Consider the following 16,249-nt stretch of genomic DNA (forward strand, 5'->3'; position numbering starts at 1 on the left):
GTGTGAGGAGGCAGCCAAGGAGCTATGGGAAATTAGACAGGTCTCACAACCCCAAAGGAGCAGTGCCACCAAAATCCACAGAAAAGGGTGCATCTGAGAGGCAGAGGGTGGGAACAGCCTGAGGCGCCACAGAGAGGTCAGATGAGGGTTGATTTAGGAGGCTGCTGGGCATTTGGCTTCATTTGATGGCAGCTCAGAAGCTGGATTGCAAGAGGGTTTAGAAGAGCTGAAGTGGAGGAAGGAGGCCCCCACTTCACTTTATTTTCAATTGTATACAATTGAAAATAAAAAAATAGGGTGGCCTGGGAAACTTTTTTCCCCTACTATGTAGTACTTGTGGAACCTTATAATCTAGATTTAGCTGCCCTATATTTAGTGGTGGTCCTTCTGGATTTTTTGCTTTTTTTTATCCTCAGTGCACTAAACTTGATTCATTCCCTTATTTTTTAGTGATTCATTAATGCTTTCTTGGCTTCCTTTCTTTTGTTAGTATCACCTTCCCCTTCCCCCCCACCAAATAGAGGCCAAGGAAGAAACTAAACAAACCTTTAATCTCAAAGCAAACTGTTCAGCCCCCTCCCTCATTGGATAAGTAGAATCATACCAATTCTTTACATTTAGGTTTTTTAAAATTGTTACCTTCTGTTTTGCTGTCACTTCTTCCTAAGGTACGTTGGTGAGGGAGATAGAGGTTATCTTTCCATGTGTGCTACCTAGGTCAGGATCGAATTACCCAAATTTTACATGCCCAAAGGCTGACACCACCAAAAAGTGAACAAGGGAAGTGGAGGAGCTGAAAGTCATGGCAAATCATTTGGCTTCACAAGTTGGAGATAAAGTCTAATTGTATTTGTGTGTGTATGTGTGGGGGGACTTAACAGGTAGTCAGAGTTAAGTGGCTTGTCCAGGGTCACACAGCTAATAAATCCTCCCAACTCCAGGCCTTGTGCGCTGTCTGCTAAACTGTCTAGCTGCCCCTATCTCAGACTTTTAAGGCATTTAGTGGGTGAGAGGCGGGATAGCAGGAAGATGAGAGGAAGGCAGACAGAGAGACACAGGCTGAAAGAGTGAGGAGAAGGGGATTGAGGGGACACTTCACTAAAGATGATTTCAAGAATAAAAGGTTTTGCCATCAAAGTGACATGAAGAGGGGAGGAGAGGTGGGAGGCGATAGTATTGGTGGCCCAGGGTCCTCGCTGAGGGGAGATTGTGCCAGAGGAAGCTTCCTAAAGTGAGGGCCCACTAGAGGGTAACAGTTAGCTGAATCAGGCAGAACAATTATGTGACTTTCTCTTGGAGCAGCAGTGGGTGCACAGCCCAATGAGATGTGACTCAAGCATGGGGTTTGTCAAGGTGTGACCTGGGTTGGGAAAGGAGAACCAGGAATTCCAGAGGAGGCCATGTTAGAGGGTTGAACTGGTTTTCCAAGTGGTCCCTCCCCAGCAACTAGTTCTGTGACCTTATTGCTTCATCTCCTTTCTGGATTTTGTACCTGATTTGAGTTCCTGATTAAACACCATAATTAGAGCCCAACTTTCTGAAATGTAGATCTTCAGTCTCTACCGTACCAGCCACCATGAACATTTATAAAATTTTATATGTAGGATTTTTTTTAAGCTTTATCTTCCTGTCTTAAGAATCAATACTGTGTATTAATTCCAAGGCAGAAGAGTGGTAAGGGTTAAGTAATAGGGGTTAAGTGACTTGGCCGGGGTCACACAGCTAGGAAGTGTGAGGTCAAATTTGAACCTAGACCCCTCCCTTTTCTAGGCCTGGCACTCAATCCACTGAGCCACCTACCTAGCTTCTTGAATCTTAAGTTTTTAAAGACATCGATAGTTTTTTGTATTAACTGGGGAAATTGTTAGGAAGAGACCAAAGAACTCTACTCTTTTCCCTAATTATTTACAAGGACTCCTGGGGACCCTCAGAAGGAAGGCCTGGGTGCAAAAGAATACGATCCAGCTTCTGTGTTCCAACTTAGTTTGGGAGGAATATTTGGGAGAGCTGAGGGAGGCAGCCTGCATAAACCCCTTGGGGAATGAAGATCTGGAGTCCAGGACCCCAGCTCACATGGAACCTAGATCTGAGAAGCACTGCCAGGGAGAGGATGTTGTCAGATGCCCTCAACTGTCCTCTCCACCTCCTCAGTTTTTTGCTCTGATATACCTCAGCTTGCAAGGTCCTGACTCCAGCTACAGGAATATGGTACAAGGGAAAGAGTCCTTTGAGCTTGAAGCCTTGTTCCAGCCCTTAGTGGCCCTGCGACTATGGGCAAGAAAGTCACAATGACTGCTTAGCCCCAGAACACTTGGACATGTCCCTTAGTCCACTGACTAGTTGTTAAATGAGGTTCAGTCCAGTCCAACCCAACCCTTCATGACCCTGTTTGGGGTTTTCTTGGCAGAGATTCTGGAGCGATTTTTCATTTCCTTCTCTTATCTCATTGAACAGATGAGGAAATAAGGTTAAGTGACTTACCTAGGGCCACACAGCTGTGAAGTGTCCAAGGCCACCTTTGAACTCAGGAAGATGAGCCCTGCGCTCCGTCCCCTTTGCCACCTTGTTGCCTGAAGTGGTTGGTTCATTCTGACGTCTCCTCATTCCTAGAAATGAGGTGGTGGGTGAGAGCAGAACCATGGCCAGGGAGCTGGTGCTGGCCTCTTTGGACAGACTAGTCATGGCACACCTGGGATAAGTCCATACCAGAGGAGACACTGCCCAGCAGCAGGCCATATGAAAGCTTAGCTCACCAAGTGTTGGGCTGCTTTGGCAACAGGACAGGGGGAGCCCTGGGCTCCAGGGGCTGGGAAGGCCATGACTTACTCTACGGATCACTTCCACTGCTCTAGAGGAAAACCAGTGCCACTGAGGAAACTAGGAATACTTATAGAAAAGATGTAAAAGGGGCAAATGGCTCACAGCCTTCAGCCATTTAAAGGGTCTGCAGATGGCAGAACATATAGGACCTATAGACCAAGTAGGTGGCTCAATGGATAGAAACCTAAGCCTAGAGACCCAGGAGGTCCTGGGTTCAAATGTGACCTTAGACACTTCTAGCTAGGTGACCCTAGGCAAGTCACTTCACCCCCATTGCCTTAGCCTTGACTGTTCTTCTGCCTTGGAACTGGAACACAATATTGATTATAAGATGGAAGGTAAGGGTTTTTTGGTGGGAAAACCCCCAAACACATTAGACTTAATTTTACTTGGCCTCAAGCCAAAACTAGGGTTGATGAGTAGCTCATGAAAGTCAGATTTTGGGTCAGTATACAAAGAACTAACCAATCATTAGAGCAGCCCTAAAATAGAAGAGATTACCTAGACATAGTGAGCTTCCCTTCTAAGAAGCAGGTCCTTTTTCTGGGGGTGTTTTTTGTTTCTTCTTTGTGTGTCCTTGAATACAAGCTTACAGTGCCTACAACAGTGATGGCGAGCCCCCCATTGGGCTGCTGGGTAGAGGGGCGAGGGAAGTGAGGAATGTCCTCAGCCTATAGAAAAGGGGAGGGGAGCAGCCCCACCTGAGTCCCTCTGGCTTTCTGGTAACAAACTGGGGGCAGGTATGTGTGCCACAGCCCTCTGGGTGCCATGGGCTCGCCATCACTGGCCTACGTCTTGTCTCTCATTGATGACTGGACCGAAGGAGTAAAGGAGAAAGCAGAGTGGTGCTCCCTCCCCCTCGTCCCCATGTAGACCCATGCCAGGCCTTGCCTTTGATCATTCATTTGCCTTAGGTTCCCTTTGTAGATATCTTGGTTGGTTTGCACATGGGTCATTTTTTTTTTTGGCTTGTGTGGGAGTAGGATTAAATTAAATTCCTAAGAAACAGGGATGTTGTCTTGGATCACTCGTATCTGCAGGTGTAATTTCCGTTTCTTTTCCCCGTGGTCAATTTTTAGAGCAACCCCGAGGAGGTGTGCAGTGCCCTGTCCTTTTGCCGGTCCCTTCAGAAACATCTGGCTACTCAGAGTCAGCATCAGCAGGAACTGGAGTCTAACTCAATCTCAGAAGTGGATATGTCCAAAGTGGTGGCTCCCCTCATGTCCAATATCCCCCTCCTCCTCTACCCTCAGGGAGAGACCCAAAACAAGCCCCACCAGTCAGAGGTAAGAAGGTCGGGATGTTCATGGTGCTGCTGGCAGGGGACAGACAGGGAGACATGGCAGTGACTGGTATTCTGGCCTGACTTTGAGCAAGGCCTATAATGTAGGCTTTCCTTTACCACAAGAAGTCTCTTAGAGGTTATGACTCCTCCAAGGCCACTCAGCCAGGATGGGTTAGGGGTGGGACCTAGGACTTTCTGACTGGCTGCTCTGTTCTCCTTGACATGCTGTTGGTTAGACCACTTCTGGTGGGTTTTAGTCAAATTCTCAAGAATGGAGAATTCAGAGTGAAAGTGGGACCCGAAAAAGGACTTTGTCCGGGGATGGGTGAAGAAGACCAGAAGGAGGATCCTATTTCTTAGGGGCATCAATGATGTTTTGGTTGTGCGTTGCGGGGATGGGCATGACTTTCTTTTCCTCAGGTCAGCGATGATGGTGATGTCTGCCAGGATTGTCAGCAGTTAATAACGGACCTTCAGAAAGCTGTAAAGGACAACACCACCTTCGTTCAGGACTTAGTGGAACATTTCAAGGAAGAGTGTGAACTCCTTGGGCCTGGAGTATCAGAGATGGTAATCTTGGGGTTTCCTGGGAGGATTTCTAGTCCAGAATTTTCCCAAGGGCCTGGAAATATGATAGTCAGGAATTTGCGTTGAGGTGGTGATGTCCTTCCTACCATTTCGGGGTGGTGGTGGGGGTGTTTACAAAGCAATTTCAAATGACCCGGGGGAAATAAACAGGGCAAGCTAACTGAAAAACCTTGGGACTGGCTCAAGATCATCTTGCCCAATCTTCTGATTTAACAACCAAAACAGAGAGATAATGAGACTAGAGAACATACCTAGGGAGATCCATTTGCCCAAGCACATAGGGGATTCATGCTTGAGAAGCCCAGAATAGGAGTTTGGGGCCAAGTGCCAGAAATATTTGACATCTGGAAATAAAGGACAAAAATGGGCCTAAGATAGCTATCTTCAAGGAATCCTATATAGGAATAATCCTATATAAGAATAATACAAAATAATTTGAGGGAGGGGGAAAAGCTTTTAATTTTTGGAAAGGGGAGAAGGAGGTTGCTTCTGGCCCTTAAGCTGATCCTTGAAGGAAGATCAAGATCCTGAGAAGTGGAATTGAGCATCTAGGTATTGGCAGATGGCCTGGATATGTAGTATGTGTGAGATAAGGCTGGAAAGGTAGGTTAGAACTAGATTGTTCAGGCCCTTAAATGCCAGGCTGGGTTTATTTTGTCCTAGAACCACATTGAAGGCTTTTATCTGACCTAAAATAGCACAGTGGAGGGAGGGATGGCAGGGCTGGATGAAGGTCTTGTTGGCAGATAGACAGTGAGATAGGATTGAGAGTGAAAGTTGGTGTGGGCAAGGAGCTTGGGCCCCCTCTTCCTCACAGGATGGGCTAAGGTGAGGGATTTTTGAGTAATGTAGGGGAGTCAGCGGAGGGAACCTTCAGGGCATGCCTGTTGAGGAGCTGGAGCAGTGTTGGGGGTTTGAGGATTGAAGGTGGTATAGAAGAGATGCCAAGGGGACAGGGTGGGAATCTGGGGTGGAAAGCCAACAAAGGGGTTGCTTTGCAGCACTGCCCTCCTTGAGTGGTATTCATGAATGTGGACCAGGGAGATGGTCGGGAGTGTTCCAGGTTGGAAGACTAGCAGGCTCCAAACAAGAGAAAGACAAGACCCCTGAACTCTGGTCTTAGACACATGGAATCATAATTCTAATGAGATTCTGGGATTTCTGCTAACACCCAGTAGAATTGGGTCTGTCTCCTTCCTTCTTTAGTCAGAGACTGGCATAATTTTTTCACACCAATGTTGCTTAAATGGTTAGAAAATCCTTTATACCTTGTTAGATAGTTACACATCTTAATTTTTGTCTCCTCCCCTGCAGTGCAAGAACTATATCAGTCAGTATTCTGATATTGCTGTCCAGATGTTGATGCATATGGTAAGTGAAAAGAAGAGCTCCTTTCCAGTGTCGTCTTGTCGCGCCCACCCCATGGTTTCTCTCCTTCAGTTAGAAGTCAAATAGTTCTTCAAACCTTTCAACTTCAGAATTTTGAATATTACTCCATTGTTCCCATTGGGTCTTACATTTGCTGGATTTCAGCAAAATTAACCATTTCTTACTAATTTGCTTCCCTTCTTAGATTGTCCAGGAGCTGTCTCCTTATTTATAAAGGAGGGATCATAGCACCTCTGATTTTATTCCCCTGGGATCTGTGGGTGCCCCTTGGCCTGACTATCAAATTTCTTTTCTCTGCTGGTTAGGTTAGCTCAGAGATGGATCCCACTTACTTAGGGTTGTTCTGTTCCATTTGCTTCAGAATCCCTGGATCCTTGAATTGCCGAGCTTGAGCCTCATGCTGAGTTGGGGAGGGAGGGTTGGGAGGGGGCTGACCGTGATCATGCTGCCCTGAGCTTGTGCTATATCCAAGGCTAGGACATCATGCCTGCCCACCATTACTGTTCTACCAGCGCCGTGGGAGGGAAAGGCTCACAAAGACTTTATGGTGCTGAGTGCTCTGTGGTCCCCTGAGGAGATGTACAGTGAGTGCCCTTCACATAAGATAAGTTTTTCTAGTAGGAAGGATGGATTTGTACTGAGGCCTCCATCTACCTTCCTGGGAGCAGAGGCCTACTTTTCCAAGAATCAGGTCTGGGACTAGCCTGAAGAGACATTTTTAGTCTCATACTGGAACCAGATGATAATAACGTGTTTCCCTATCCCACAGATAGGGATGAACTTTCCTGACTCCAGTTAACTTCCTTTGGTTTGGTCGTCCTCTCCTTGGACCTTATAAGGCACCTGGCATTCACTTGTCATTCCTGTATCTTGCATTCTGTGTTTCAGAATTCTTAACCTTCTCAGTGGGTAGAAAATTGGAATATAGTCCAGAATACTAAAGATACTTTCTGAGCCAAGGTTAACATAATCATCCCAATATGGACATTAAAGAAAGTTCACTAACAGAAGGTTCACTGATAAAAAGCTGTCAAATATCTTTCTCACCACTGCAGAATAAGTTTATGGTGAGAAATCTTACTTTGTAACATAATTTATAATTTAGAAAATTTTCAATCTGAAGAAAAGACAAAGCTATTCAAAAAATAAATCTATTTTTTGAATAGCTTTGTCTTTTCTTCAGATTGAAAATTAAATACATTACAAACTTTTTTGGCCCATAAAAGTAGAGATTTCAATAAATACTTGTTTTAAAAATTGGGCATATATACTTATTTTTAAAAAAAGTGTAAGATTTCTATCCATTATACAATTGGGGCTTTGTTCTTCACTATGCAGTTAAAAAAAAGAAAGCAACAACAAAAAAGGTACCTTCTGACTTGGAGTTAATAATGAGTATTGGATCCAAGGCAGAAGAGTGGTAAGGGCTAGGCAATGGGGGTTAAGTGACTTGTTTAGGGTCACACAACTAGGAAGTATCTCCCCACATTTGAACCCAGGACCTCCTGTTTACAGGCTTGGCTCTCAATCCCCTGGGCATGTTTCTATGGGGTGCCAGGAAGATGCAACTCAGAGCATGCCGAGTCTTCCCAGTCTCCATCTGTACACAGAGAGCCCCTTGACCAAATGACTGCCAGGCAAAACCCCCAGAGGGTGGTATGGCTGGTAGATGTCCTTGTGACAGCTTTATTTACTTGTGGTTCTCAGCTTGATTTTGTTTTATTTAACTTTTTTTTTCTTGCCTCTTGTGTCCTTTGCTTTCTCTGATTTACCTCTCCGATCTCCTGTTTTTATTCTCAACAGCAGGATCAGGTATGTGATGGAAAACTTGTCAGTAGTAGTGGTAGTGCTCATGGCTGCTTTTAGTTTTAAAATTCCCTTTCCCAGCTTTTCACTCCAGGGCTGCCCTTCTAGTCAGAAACGTGGTGGGCAACGTGGCTACTAGGCATGAGCATGAAGGAGAAGAGGCAAGGTCCAATGTGGGTCCCTGCTGACTGCGGTGGTGGGGAGGAAGATCTCTGTCTCGGGAGATGAGATCTCAGCCAGGTCAGCCCTCCATTGGAGGGACTGGACATACCTGGGATGAGCAGCCATTCCCTTCTTCCTCCATGATAGAGATGGTGACCGTCTGTCATGAAATGGACATTGCATGCCTCTAGACCTGCTTCTGTTAACCCTAGAACTGCTTCTGCTGCATGAAAGATTTAAAACACAAAAGCAGGTCTCGGATCCAGGGAACTGGAACTGCAGGGGGACCAGGGCCTAGGCTGGGCCTCTTGATTCTGGATGACTAGTTGTTCTTGTAGCTGGGCCAGTGATTCACTTTTCCAGGGGAGACACTTAGGAGTAGACCCTTCCACCAACAAATTCCACTCAACTAGAGAGACTCAACTAGGGAGATCGTTAGCCTTAATGTCCCTAAGACTAGGGTCACAGGAAGCATGAGTAGAATTGTGACAGGAACTGAAGGGTCTTAAATCTCCAAAGAATTAGATCTTTATTTTCACTGATTTTTAGTTGAAATGTATCATATCCTTAAATTACGAATTTAAAACAGTGGAAAATTCTGAGAAAGAGCCTACAGGGAGTCACCAGACCAATCTAGATGCAGAAGAGCTTCAGAACCTCTGATTTAGATTTCCCAAGGCAAGTGAGGTCTAGTGACTCCTTTGTAAGTGGCCTTGTACATTTGCGTTTAGGCTTCCTTTTGGCGCTGTGAGCCACATCTCAAGTCTTCCTAGTTTCAGTAAAATTTTTAGTAATTAGCTATTTGTTCTTCCTTTACACTTTACATTTCTGTGTGGTTAGGTGAAGCGTGGAGATTTTTTTTTTTAATTAAACCCTTACCTTCTGACTTCTGTTCCAAGGTAGATGAAGATTAAGTGACTTGCCCAGGTTCACACAACTAGGAAGTGTCTGAGGCCAGATTTGAACCTAGGAGCTCTCCTCTCTAGGTTTGGCCTGCAACACATTGAGCCCCACTAGCAACCCCCCAGTTCTCTCTCCCAATCAATCTTTGGATAATTTTCAGAGAGTCTGTGAACCTAGATTTAAGGATAGGATTTAGTACTCCTAGGGGATAAGGCCATCTTTGAATATTTAGGAATTCTAGTTCAAACCAAAGGGCTCCTTCCTGTTTTCAATTTCCTTTCTGCTGGGTAATCTCCTTTCAGAGCCTCCTGCTGCCAGGGCTGCTGTCCATAAGCTTTCTTAGCACAAGGTGGTGGGATTTGTCCCTTAGAGAAATATTCCGAGGGGATTGCTGGCTCTGTGGGGATTGGCTGCCTCTGGTTTTCTGTGTTTGAACTAACATGTTCCACCTTAGCTCTATCTGCTTCTCTGGGTTTATTGCTTAAATGGTATAAAAGGAACTGAATTAGGAGGTTTCTTGAATAAACTGGAAGGCTCAACATTTGGGGGATGGAGATTTTAATTTGTAGAATGTGATGGATCATCATTTGCTTGGTGGCAAAGAGCATCACCTTGAAAAACAGCTTTGTAACTCTGGAATGAATCCAGTTCTTTTGTAGAAAAACTAGACCCTTCACATATCTAACTTGTGGAGAGTCTATACAATCTATTTCCTGATGATGGAAGACTAACTTAATTCTTGGATTTTATTTTTTATTTTTTATTCTATCTCAGTCTATCTCAGACCCTTACCTAGGGTCTCACAAGTGTGTCAGGTCAGATTTGAACTCAGGATCTCCCTTCTCCAGGCCTGGCTCTCTCCACTGAGCTACCTTGATGCCCAAGACTAGCTTAATTCTTACTAGATTGTCCATTTGAGCTCTGGCCCATTAAGTCTGCGACATGGCTCTCTGGAGACTTGACCAGGCTCTGGGAGTTGTTGGAAAGCAGAGCTCCTGTTGTCCGTGGCTCCTGGCCCAGAGGAGTAGCTAGTCCCTTATCCCCAGCATCCCGGGACTCCAGGTTAACAGTTAAGCAGGGACATTCTAAAGGCTTCTCTCAGTATACCAGCAAGTGACCTGAGATTGGGAAGGAAGCTTTCCCTCTGTCTTGACCTGCATGTAGTCAGAGCAGACCTTTGTCCGCTTCCACGTCGGGTCAGTCCCTGTTTGTGGGAGGAGGCGTGTGGGCCCGGGGAGGCAGTGGGGTGCGTGCCGCCCTTCCCTGGCACTGATGCCCCATCGTCTTCTCTAAAGGGACCCAAGGAGATCTGTAGTTACGCTGGCTTCTGTGAAAGGAAGCAGAGGCCTCTGGAAACCCTGGTTCCGGCTTCCAAGACTGCTGCCGAAGTGATCCCTGCTGAAGTGATCCCTGCTGAAGTGATCCCTGCCGAAGTGATCCCTGCCGAAGTGATCCCTGCTGAAGTGATCCCTGCTGTGGAGATGGTGGAACCCATCAAGGTAAGCACGCCTGGGCCCTAAGCACGCTAGCCATTGCCCTTCGACTTTTTCTGGGGCAGAAGGGGTGTGGGGTGGTCAGACACAGACATAGGCATGGTTTGGACCCAGCCAGCTAAGGGCCTGAGGATGACGGCTCACCTTCCTGAGCCTGCAGGCACAGACCTTGCACACTTAGGACAGGCCTGGCCCCGGCCCCCTTGGCTAGCACTTGCTTCCCCAAAGGCTTGGGTTCTGTGGTCTCAGTGCCTCCTCTCTGGCTTCTGGCTTCTTGTTCTCAAGCTCCTTATGGAGCTGAACAAGGTGATGAATATTCCATGAATTACACTTTAGGGAGGGTTCAGGATCCTCAATGTCCAACCCTTCAGGATACATGCCCCGGGTCACGCAAGTAGTAGGTGTATCTGAGGCCAGATTGGAATCTGACTCTATGGGCCAGGACCCTTTCCACATCTTCATATGGAAGGACTATCAAGTTATGATCAGGCCATTAAATCTACTTTTATCCTCTAATTATTTTAAAACTTGGTCCTATCTTAAAAATGAGACAATTTTTTGAGGTTGTTGATAACTCTAAAACATACCCTCCCTTCCGGCTTCCCGGCTCCCCAGCCTGATACCCACCTCTGTCCCCAAAAGAAAAAGTGGCCTCTAAATCTGAGCAGTCGTCATGGGCTTCCTGTTACCTGTTGGAGAGAAGCAGTGACCGCTGAAGTCCGTGAGGCTTGAACTACGGTCTTAGGAAGGGGCAGAGCTGCCTCCAGCCTCTGGGCCTTTTGGACTCCAATATCGGGTTTTCCCTCCCTCCCAACCCCACAGCCTCCCCAGGAGACCCCAGTCCCAAGTCCTCCACTGCCTGAGCCCAGCTCTCTAGGGCCAGCTGGGATGTTGGGGAGCGCATGTGCCAGGAGGAGCTTCTGGGCAGCTCGGGAGAAGGGTGCTGGCTGGGGAGAGAGGCCGCCGCCCCACTGACCCAGGCCCCGTGTGATCTCTTACAGGAGGACGTGGTTCAGGCCAAGGCTGGCCCCACTTGTGAGCTGTGCCAGTATGTCATCAAAGAGGTCATCAAGTTGCTGGAGGGCAACAAGACTAAGGTAGGCCTGCTCACTGGAGCCCTGGCCCCTTCTCTGTCCCTGCTAGCCAAGGAGCTTCAGTGAGACAGGGAGACAGTTGTGCTGGGCTTGTGTGACGCACATCTTTGGGGACCCTTCCTGGGGACCGTGAGGGCCGGCTCTCCTAGGCCCCAGCTACAGAGGAGCAGCGGGATTAGGAAAGTCAAGGACAAGACCCCCGAACCTCACCCCTCAGCCCCTTCGAGCCTGCAGCGTTCCACCTGAGTCACTTTTCTCTCCAACCCTCTTGCCATAGGAAGACATGATTCACGCCGTAGAGAAGGTGTGCTCGGTCATCCCCAAGTCCATGGCCGAGGAGTGCCGAGACCTGGTGGAAGCCTACGGCCCGGCCATCGTGGATCTGCTCCTGGATGAGACGAGCCCTCATCTGGTGTGCAGCTTGCTTAGCCTTTGCAAGGACAAAGAGTCAGGTAAGGATGGGAGGGTCTCCCCATGGACCTGGCTCTGGCCTCCTCCATGCCCACATCTGCACTCAGCCCTCCTCCCCTCTGTTCTGCAGTGAACGTGGCCAAGCTCAAGAGTGGGGCCTTCTGCGAGCTCTGCAAAAAGATCGACGGCTATTTGGACAAGAACCTGGACAAGAACAGCACCCAGGCTATGATCCTCTCGGCCTTCCTGAAGGCGTGCGGCATGTTACCCAAGCCATACAGCGATGAGGTAATGCCGGGGAGTCAGCGATGCCCAGAGGGCCGGCGCCGATGCCCTCCCTCCCATGCTCGCACACACAGGCTTGGCTTCTCCAGGACCCCCTCCCAAAGGGGGGCTCCTGGGAGCTCCTGGCCAGGAGGGAGGCGATGGGCTTGGGAGGGGGTTGAGGACAGGAGGGCGTTTGGCACTGAGGGGGCATGTTGGGAAGATGGGCTGCTCTGGGGTCAGAGCGTGAGAGCGCCTGGCTTTCTTGGGGCCCTACAAGACTCCCTCTGTGGCAACAGCCCCCTCGGGCATTCCTAAGTAAGTGCCCCCTTTGTTCTGCTGCACAGTGTGATGAGTTTGTGAAAGAGTACGAGCCTGTCCTGATAGCGGCCTTGCATGATGAGCTGGATCCCAATTCTCTGTGTCTGGTAAGCGGGGCCTGTTCTTGGGGCACCTCCTGGGAGCCAACACTGGGCTCTGAGACCCTCCTGGGAGGGCGCTGTGGGGGCCCTTCCTCTTCCCAGCCCAGCCGGACCTCTCTGAGGTCTAGCCAACATCCCTTTCCCCCTCCTGGACTTGAGGGTTTCCTTAGAAACTCAGGGAGGGAGCCAGGCAACTTTGGGCCAAGTCAGTCATTCCTCACAAGTGGGAGGAAGCTAGAGAAGGAGAGAAGCAAGCAGGCCCCACTGATCCTGCTTTTTCTCCCCCTTTTCTCCCCTCTAGAAAATTGGAGCTTGCCCCAAAGCTGCTTCTAGGCCTCTGTTGGGAACAGAGCAATGTGTCTGGGGCCCGAGCTACTGGTGTAAGAGCATGGAGACAGCAGCTCAGTGCAACGTAAGTACCTCCCTGCCGGCGCTGAGAGCACCTACCCCCTGGCACAAGTTAGAACACCTGCCACCACAGGGGCTTGTAAAGACTTAAACATTTTGAGACTGGCTTCTGGGTAAGAAAATCCATTTATTTTTTAGGCCAGCAAAAACCAGTAAATGAGTGATTTCTCTCTGACCTACCACAAGCTCAGACATAATACAATTTTGGGAGCTTTTCCTCTAGACCAGACTAAGACTTGTGCAGCTAGTAAGCAGCTCAGGAGGAGGTGGTCCAACATTTTCTCAGTTCCTCCTCGGTTGATGATTGAAAATAGCATGCCGGCCTCCTTTGGTCTGGTCCTATCAGGTGAAGAGGGACATTGTCCAGTCTCTCTGCCCTAGGCTGGATAGAATGAGACAGTCTCCCTCCAGTTCAAGTAGAACATTCTCCAGGATGGGAGATATAGAAAGCATTCCTTGATTTGGCTAAAGAGGTTTGAAGGACAGATCTGAGCCAGAAATGAAGGAGCCCCTGTTCTGGGCCGGTGCCTTGCTATGGAGTCTGGGCCTCACTTTGGATGGGGAAGTCATTTGGAGCCATAGCTTTGGGAGAGCCTCACTTCTCTCTCTTTTCTCTCCTAGGCTGTTGAGCATTGCAAGCGCCATGTGTGGAACTAGAGAAGACCCTTCTCTCGGAAACATTGCAGATTCTTTCCTATTTGTGTGTCTAGGGGAAGGGAACATCCAGATCTGATTTTTTTTTTTTTTTGTTTTTAAATGAGCCTGTGTCTTCTTCCTCCATCCATTGCCCCTTTGTACCATTTGTCCGTCGTTGCCGTGAGTCTGTGAGGCACCCCCAACGTCGTTGCCACGCCCCCTTCTGCTAGATGAATGCCATGCATGCGTCGTGGGCTTGAGCCTGGGTTGGATGGTGGAGATGGAGGTTAGTGGGAGCCCGGGTTGGACAGGGAGGACAGGAGAAGCCCAACCCCACTCAGCAAACCACTAGGGATGTGGCCCCCTCTGGGGCTTGAGCTTCTGGCCGGTGAGTTAGGTTTGGAACTGTCCTGGACTGAGGCTCTAGTCCCATCCCCTTCGTGACTGCCTTCCTTGGGCAGAAGAGGCCTTGCTTGGTGTGTCCTCCAGGGCTGGTCTTCAGAGCCCCCTTGGCTTTCCCCAACCAGTTTTCTGATAATATTGAGGAGCGCCGTCTCCTCACTAGAACTGCTTTTGGCTTAGAAGGAGAGAGGCGAGGCTTATCTTTGCCCTAACTGGACTGAGGCAGTCCAGCTTTTAATTTAGTTTCTCTGAACAAACTGCCCTTAGGCTTTGGCTTTCTCCTGTTTTCTCTTTTCTTTGGGGTACGCTTCTCCAGCCTTTGCTTTGAAGTGGATTTGGGATCTGGCTGTCACTGGGGATGGGTGTCAGGGTGAGTGAGCTGTACTTGGATGTAGCTGGCTGAGGGTGGGGGGATTCCAGCATTTCTTCTGAGCCCTGAGTTGTGTCATGACCCCAGAGGGGCTTGCTCAGTCCTCCTGCTCCGGGGCAATCACCTGTGTCTGGCGTGGTCTACAGTGGGGAGCACCCACAGTGCCCTTTGGGGATGCTGCTGGAGCCCCTTTGTACAGGTTACCTTGCTTTTTTCTTGCTTCCCAGTAGAAAGGTGGCTGACCTCAATGAGTGCAAGTTTCTCCCTTGTCACTGAAGGAAGTCCGGGCCTCAGTTTCTTTTCTTGTGCTAGCCCCTTCTGCTCTGTTCTAGGTGTTCAGGGAGGCAAGATATTACGTGGACTTAAATATTGATGACTTTTGTTTTGTTCTCGTTTTGCCTTAAAGCTTTCTGTAATTAACAATAAAAGTTCCAGTAAACTAAAGTTGTTGTGATCATTGCACAGGTATCATCATCGCAGCTCCTTGTCCCTAGAGATAAGAATGACACATGGGAGGTGAGGAGGGAGAAAGGGCTGCTCAGGAGGAAACTAAAGGTTTGAGCTTCTGAATTTCAGTTTATTAAGCAATGCATGGCACTTGCCCAACCAGGGGGACCAGGCCTGGCTGCTCTTAGAATGTATTACAGTGGCAGAGAAAGACCTTTTGAGACTTAGGAAAGTCCATTTAAAACAAATCATTAAAAAAAATCAAGTGAGCCAATTAATGAAAAGAAAACAATTCAACATAAGATAATCTCATTTTTTAATGCTTCCGTCTTAGAATCAATACCATGTATTGGTAGACAGAAGAGCAGTAAGGGCTAGGCAGTGGGGATGAAGTGACTCGCCCAGGGTCACACAGCTAGGATGTGGCCAGATTTCAGCCCAGGATCTTTTGCCTCTAGGCCTGGCTCCCAATCCATGGAGCTATCTAGCTGTCTCTTGGTAATCTGAAGTTGTATGAAAGAAAGATGAGACACTTTCCAAGGTGAGAGGGGGAGAGAGGACGGTTCGTCCTGTTGCTTCAGTCAGGAAAAAATGGGAATAATAAGTGCTCCGAATGGGGCCAGCTTTCAGGTAAGACATAGCTTGCAGGAGATGTAGGGACGGGAGAGAATTCCTTCTGACCCGGTCAGCATGACATAGAGCCTTCCTTACCGGTTTCTGAGCAGTAAGGAGAGGCGGTCCAGCTTCCCAGCTGCTTAATGCAAGCAATGAAATGAGTTACCACAGGAGAACCCCCCAAACAGCAAGTCCGTTTCTTATAGGAAATGCACCTAAATAGCAAAGACGACCTTAATAAAAAACAGCTGCTGGAATGCAATTTATTTTGTGAGTAGATGAGGTGTCCCATTCCCCCCCCCCCAAAAAAAAAAAGGAGTTATAAGCTCTCAAGCAAAGCAAAACCATTCACAAAGTTTTAAGGGAACCTGGAGGACAAATCAGTCTTCTATTAAGCTTACAAATGTGATGCCATCTAAATTTAAAGACACCAGCACTCACTTGTGTGTGTTGCCAACAAAATCCAGGAGGCAGAGAGAAATTTTATATCCACAGAAAGTTAAGCCTTAGCAGGCTACTTGCCAAGACACACGGGCACGATAGGAACAGAATTAGACTGTGCATGGACACTTGGGGACACTGCTGTTCTGTAGAATGAGCAGATAAGAACGATAACCTGCTTAAATTGGTTTATTTGGTTCCATACCAATCAGATTACCAAAGGATTACTTTAGAGGTGGAAAAGTGCATTCTTCTTGAAGAAAAGCTCAAGAATATTAAGGGAGTTAATGGGG

The 16,249-nt window shown here is 47.9% G+C and overlaps 1 protein-coding gene across 1 annotated transcript in view; it reads left to right on the top strand.

The window, feature by feature from the left end:
* The window catches only part of LOC123232962 (prosaposin), a 34,117-nt gene extending 19,220 nt beyond the window's left edge, over positions 1–14,897 (top strand). The window contains exons 5-15 of the mRNA XM_044659095.1: positions 3,900–4,106; positions 4,526–4,675; positions 6,008–6,064; positions 7,886–7,894; positions 10,249–10,452; positions 11,448–11,543; positions 11,818–11,992; positions 12,082–12,239; positions 12,563–12,643; positions 12,939–13,049; positions 13,667–14,897. Coding sequence (XP_044515030.1) covers positions 3,900–4,106; positions 4,526–4,675; positions 6,008–6,064; positions 7,886–7,894; positions 10,249–10,452; positions 11,448–11,543; positions 11,818–11,992; positions 12,082–12,239; positions 12,563–12,643; positions 12,939–13,049; positions 13,667–13,702 — 1,284 coding nt within the window. The 3' untranslated portion in view covers positions 13,703–14,897. The remainder of the gene's footprint in view (positions 1–3,899; positions 4,107–4,525; positions 4,676–6,007; positions 6,065–7,885; positions 7,895–10,248; positions 10,453–11,447; positions 11,544–11,817; positions 11,993–12,081; positions 12,240–12,562; positions 12,644–12,938; positions 13,050–13,666) is intronic.
* The last annotated feature ends 1,352 nt before the right edge of the window (positions 14,898–16,249 follow it).

The sequence above is a fragment of the Gracilinanus agilis genome, chromosome 2 (assembly GCF_016433145.1).
Source record: "Gracilinanus agilis isolate LMUSP501 chromosome 2, AgileGrace, whole genome shotgun sequence".
Lineage (NCBI taxonomy): Eukaryota > Metazoa > Chordata > Mammalia > Didelphimorphia > Didelphidae > Gracilinanus > Gracilinanus agilis.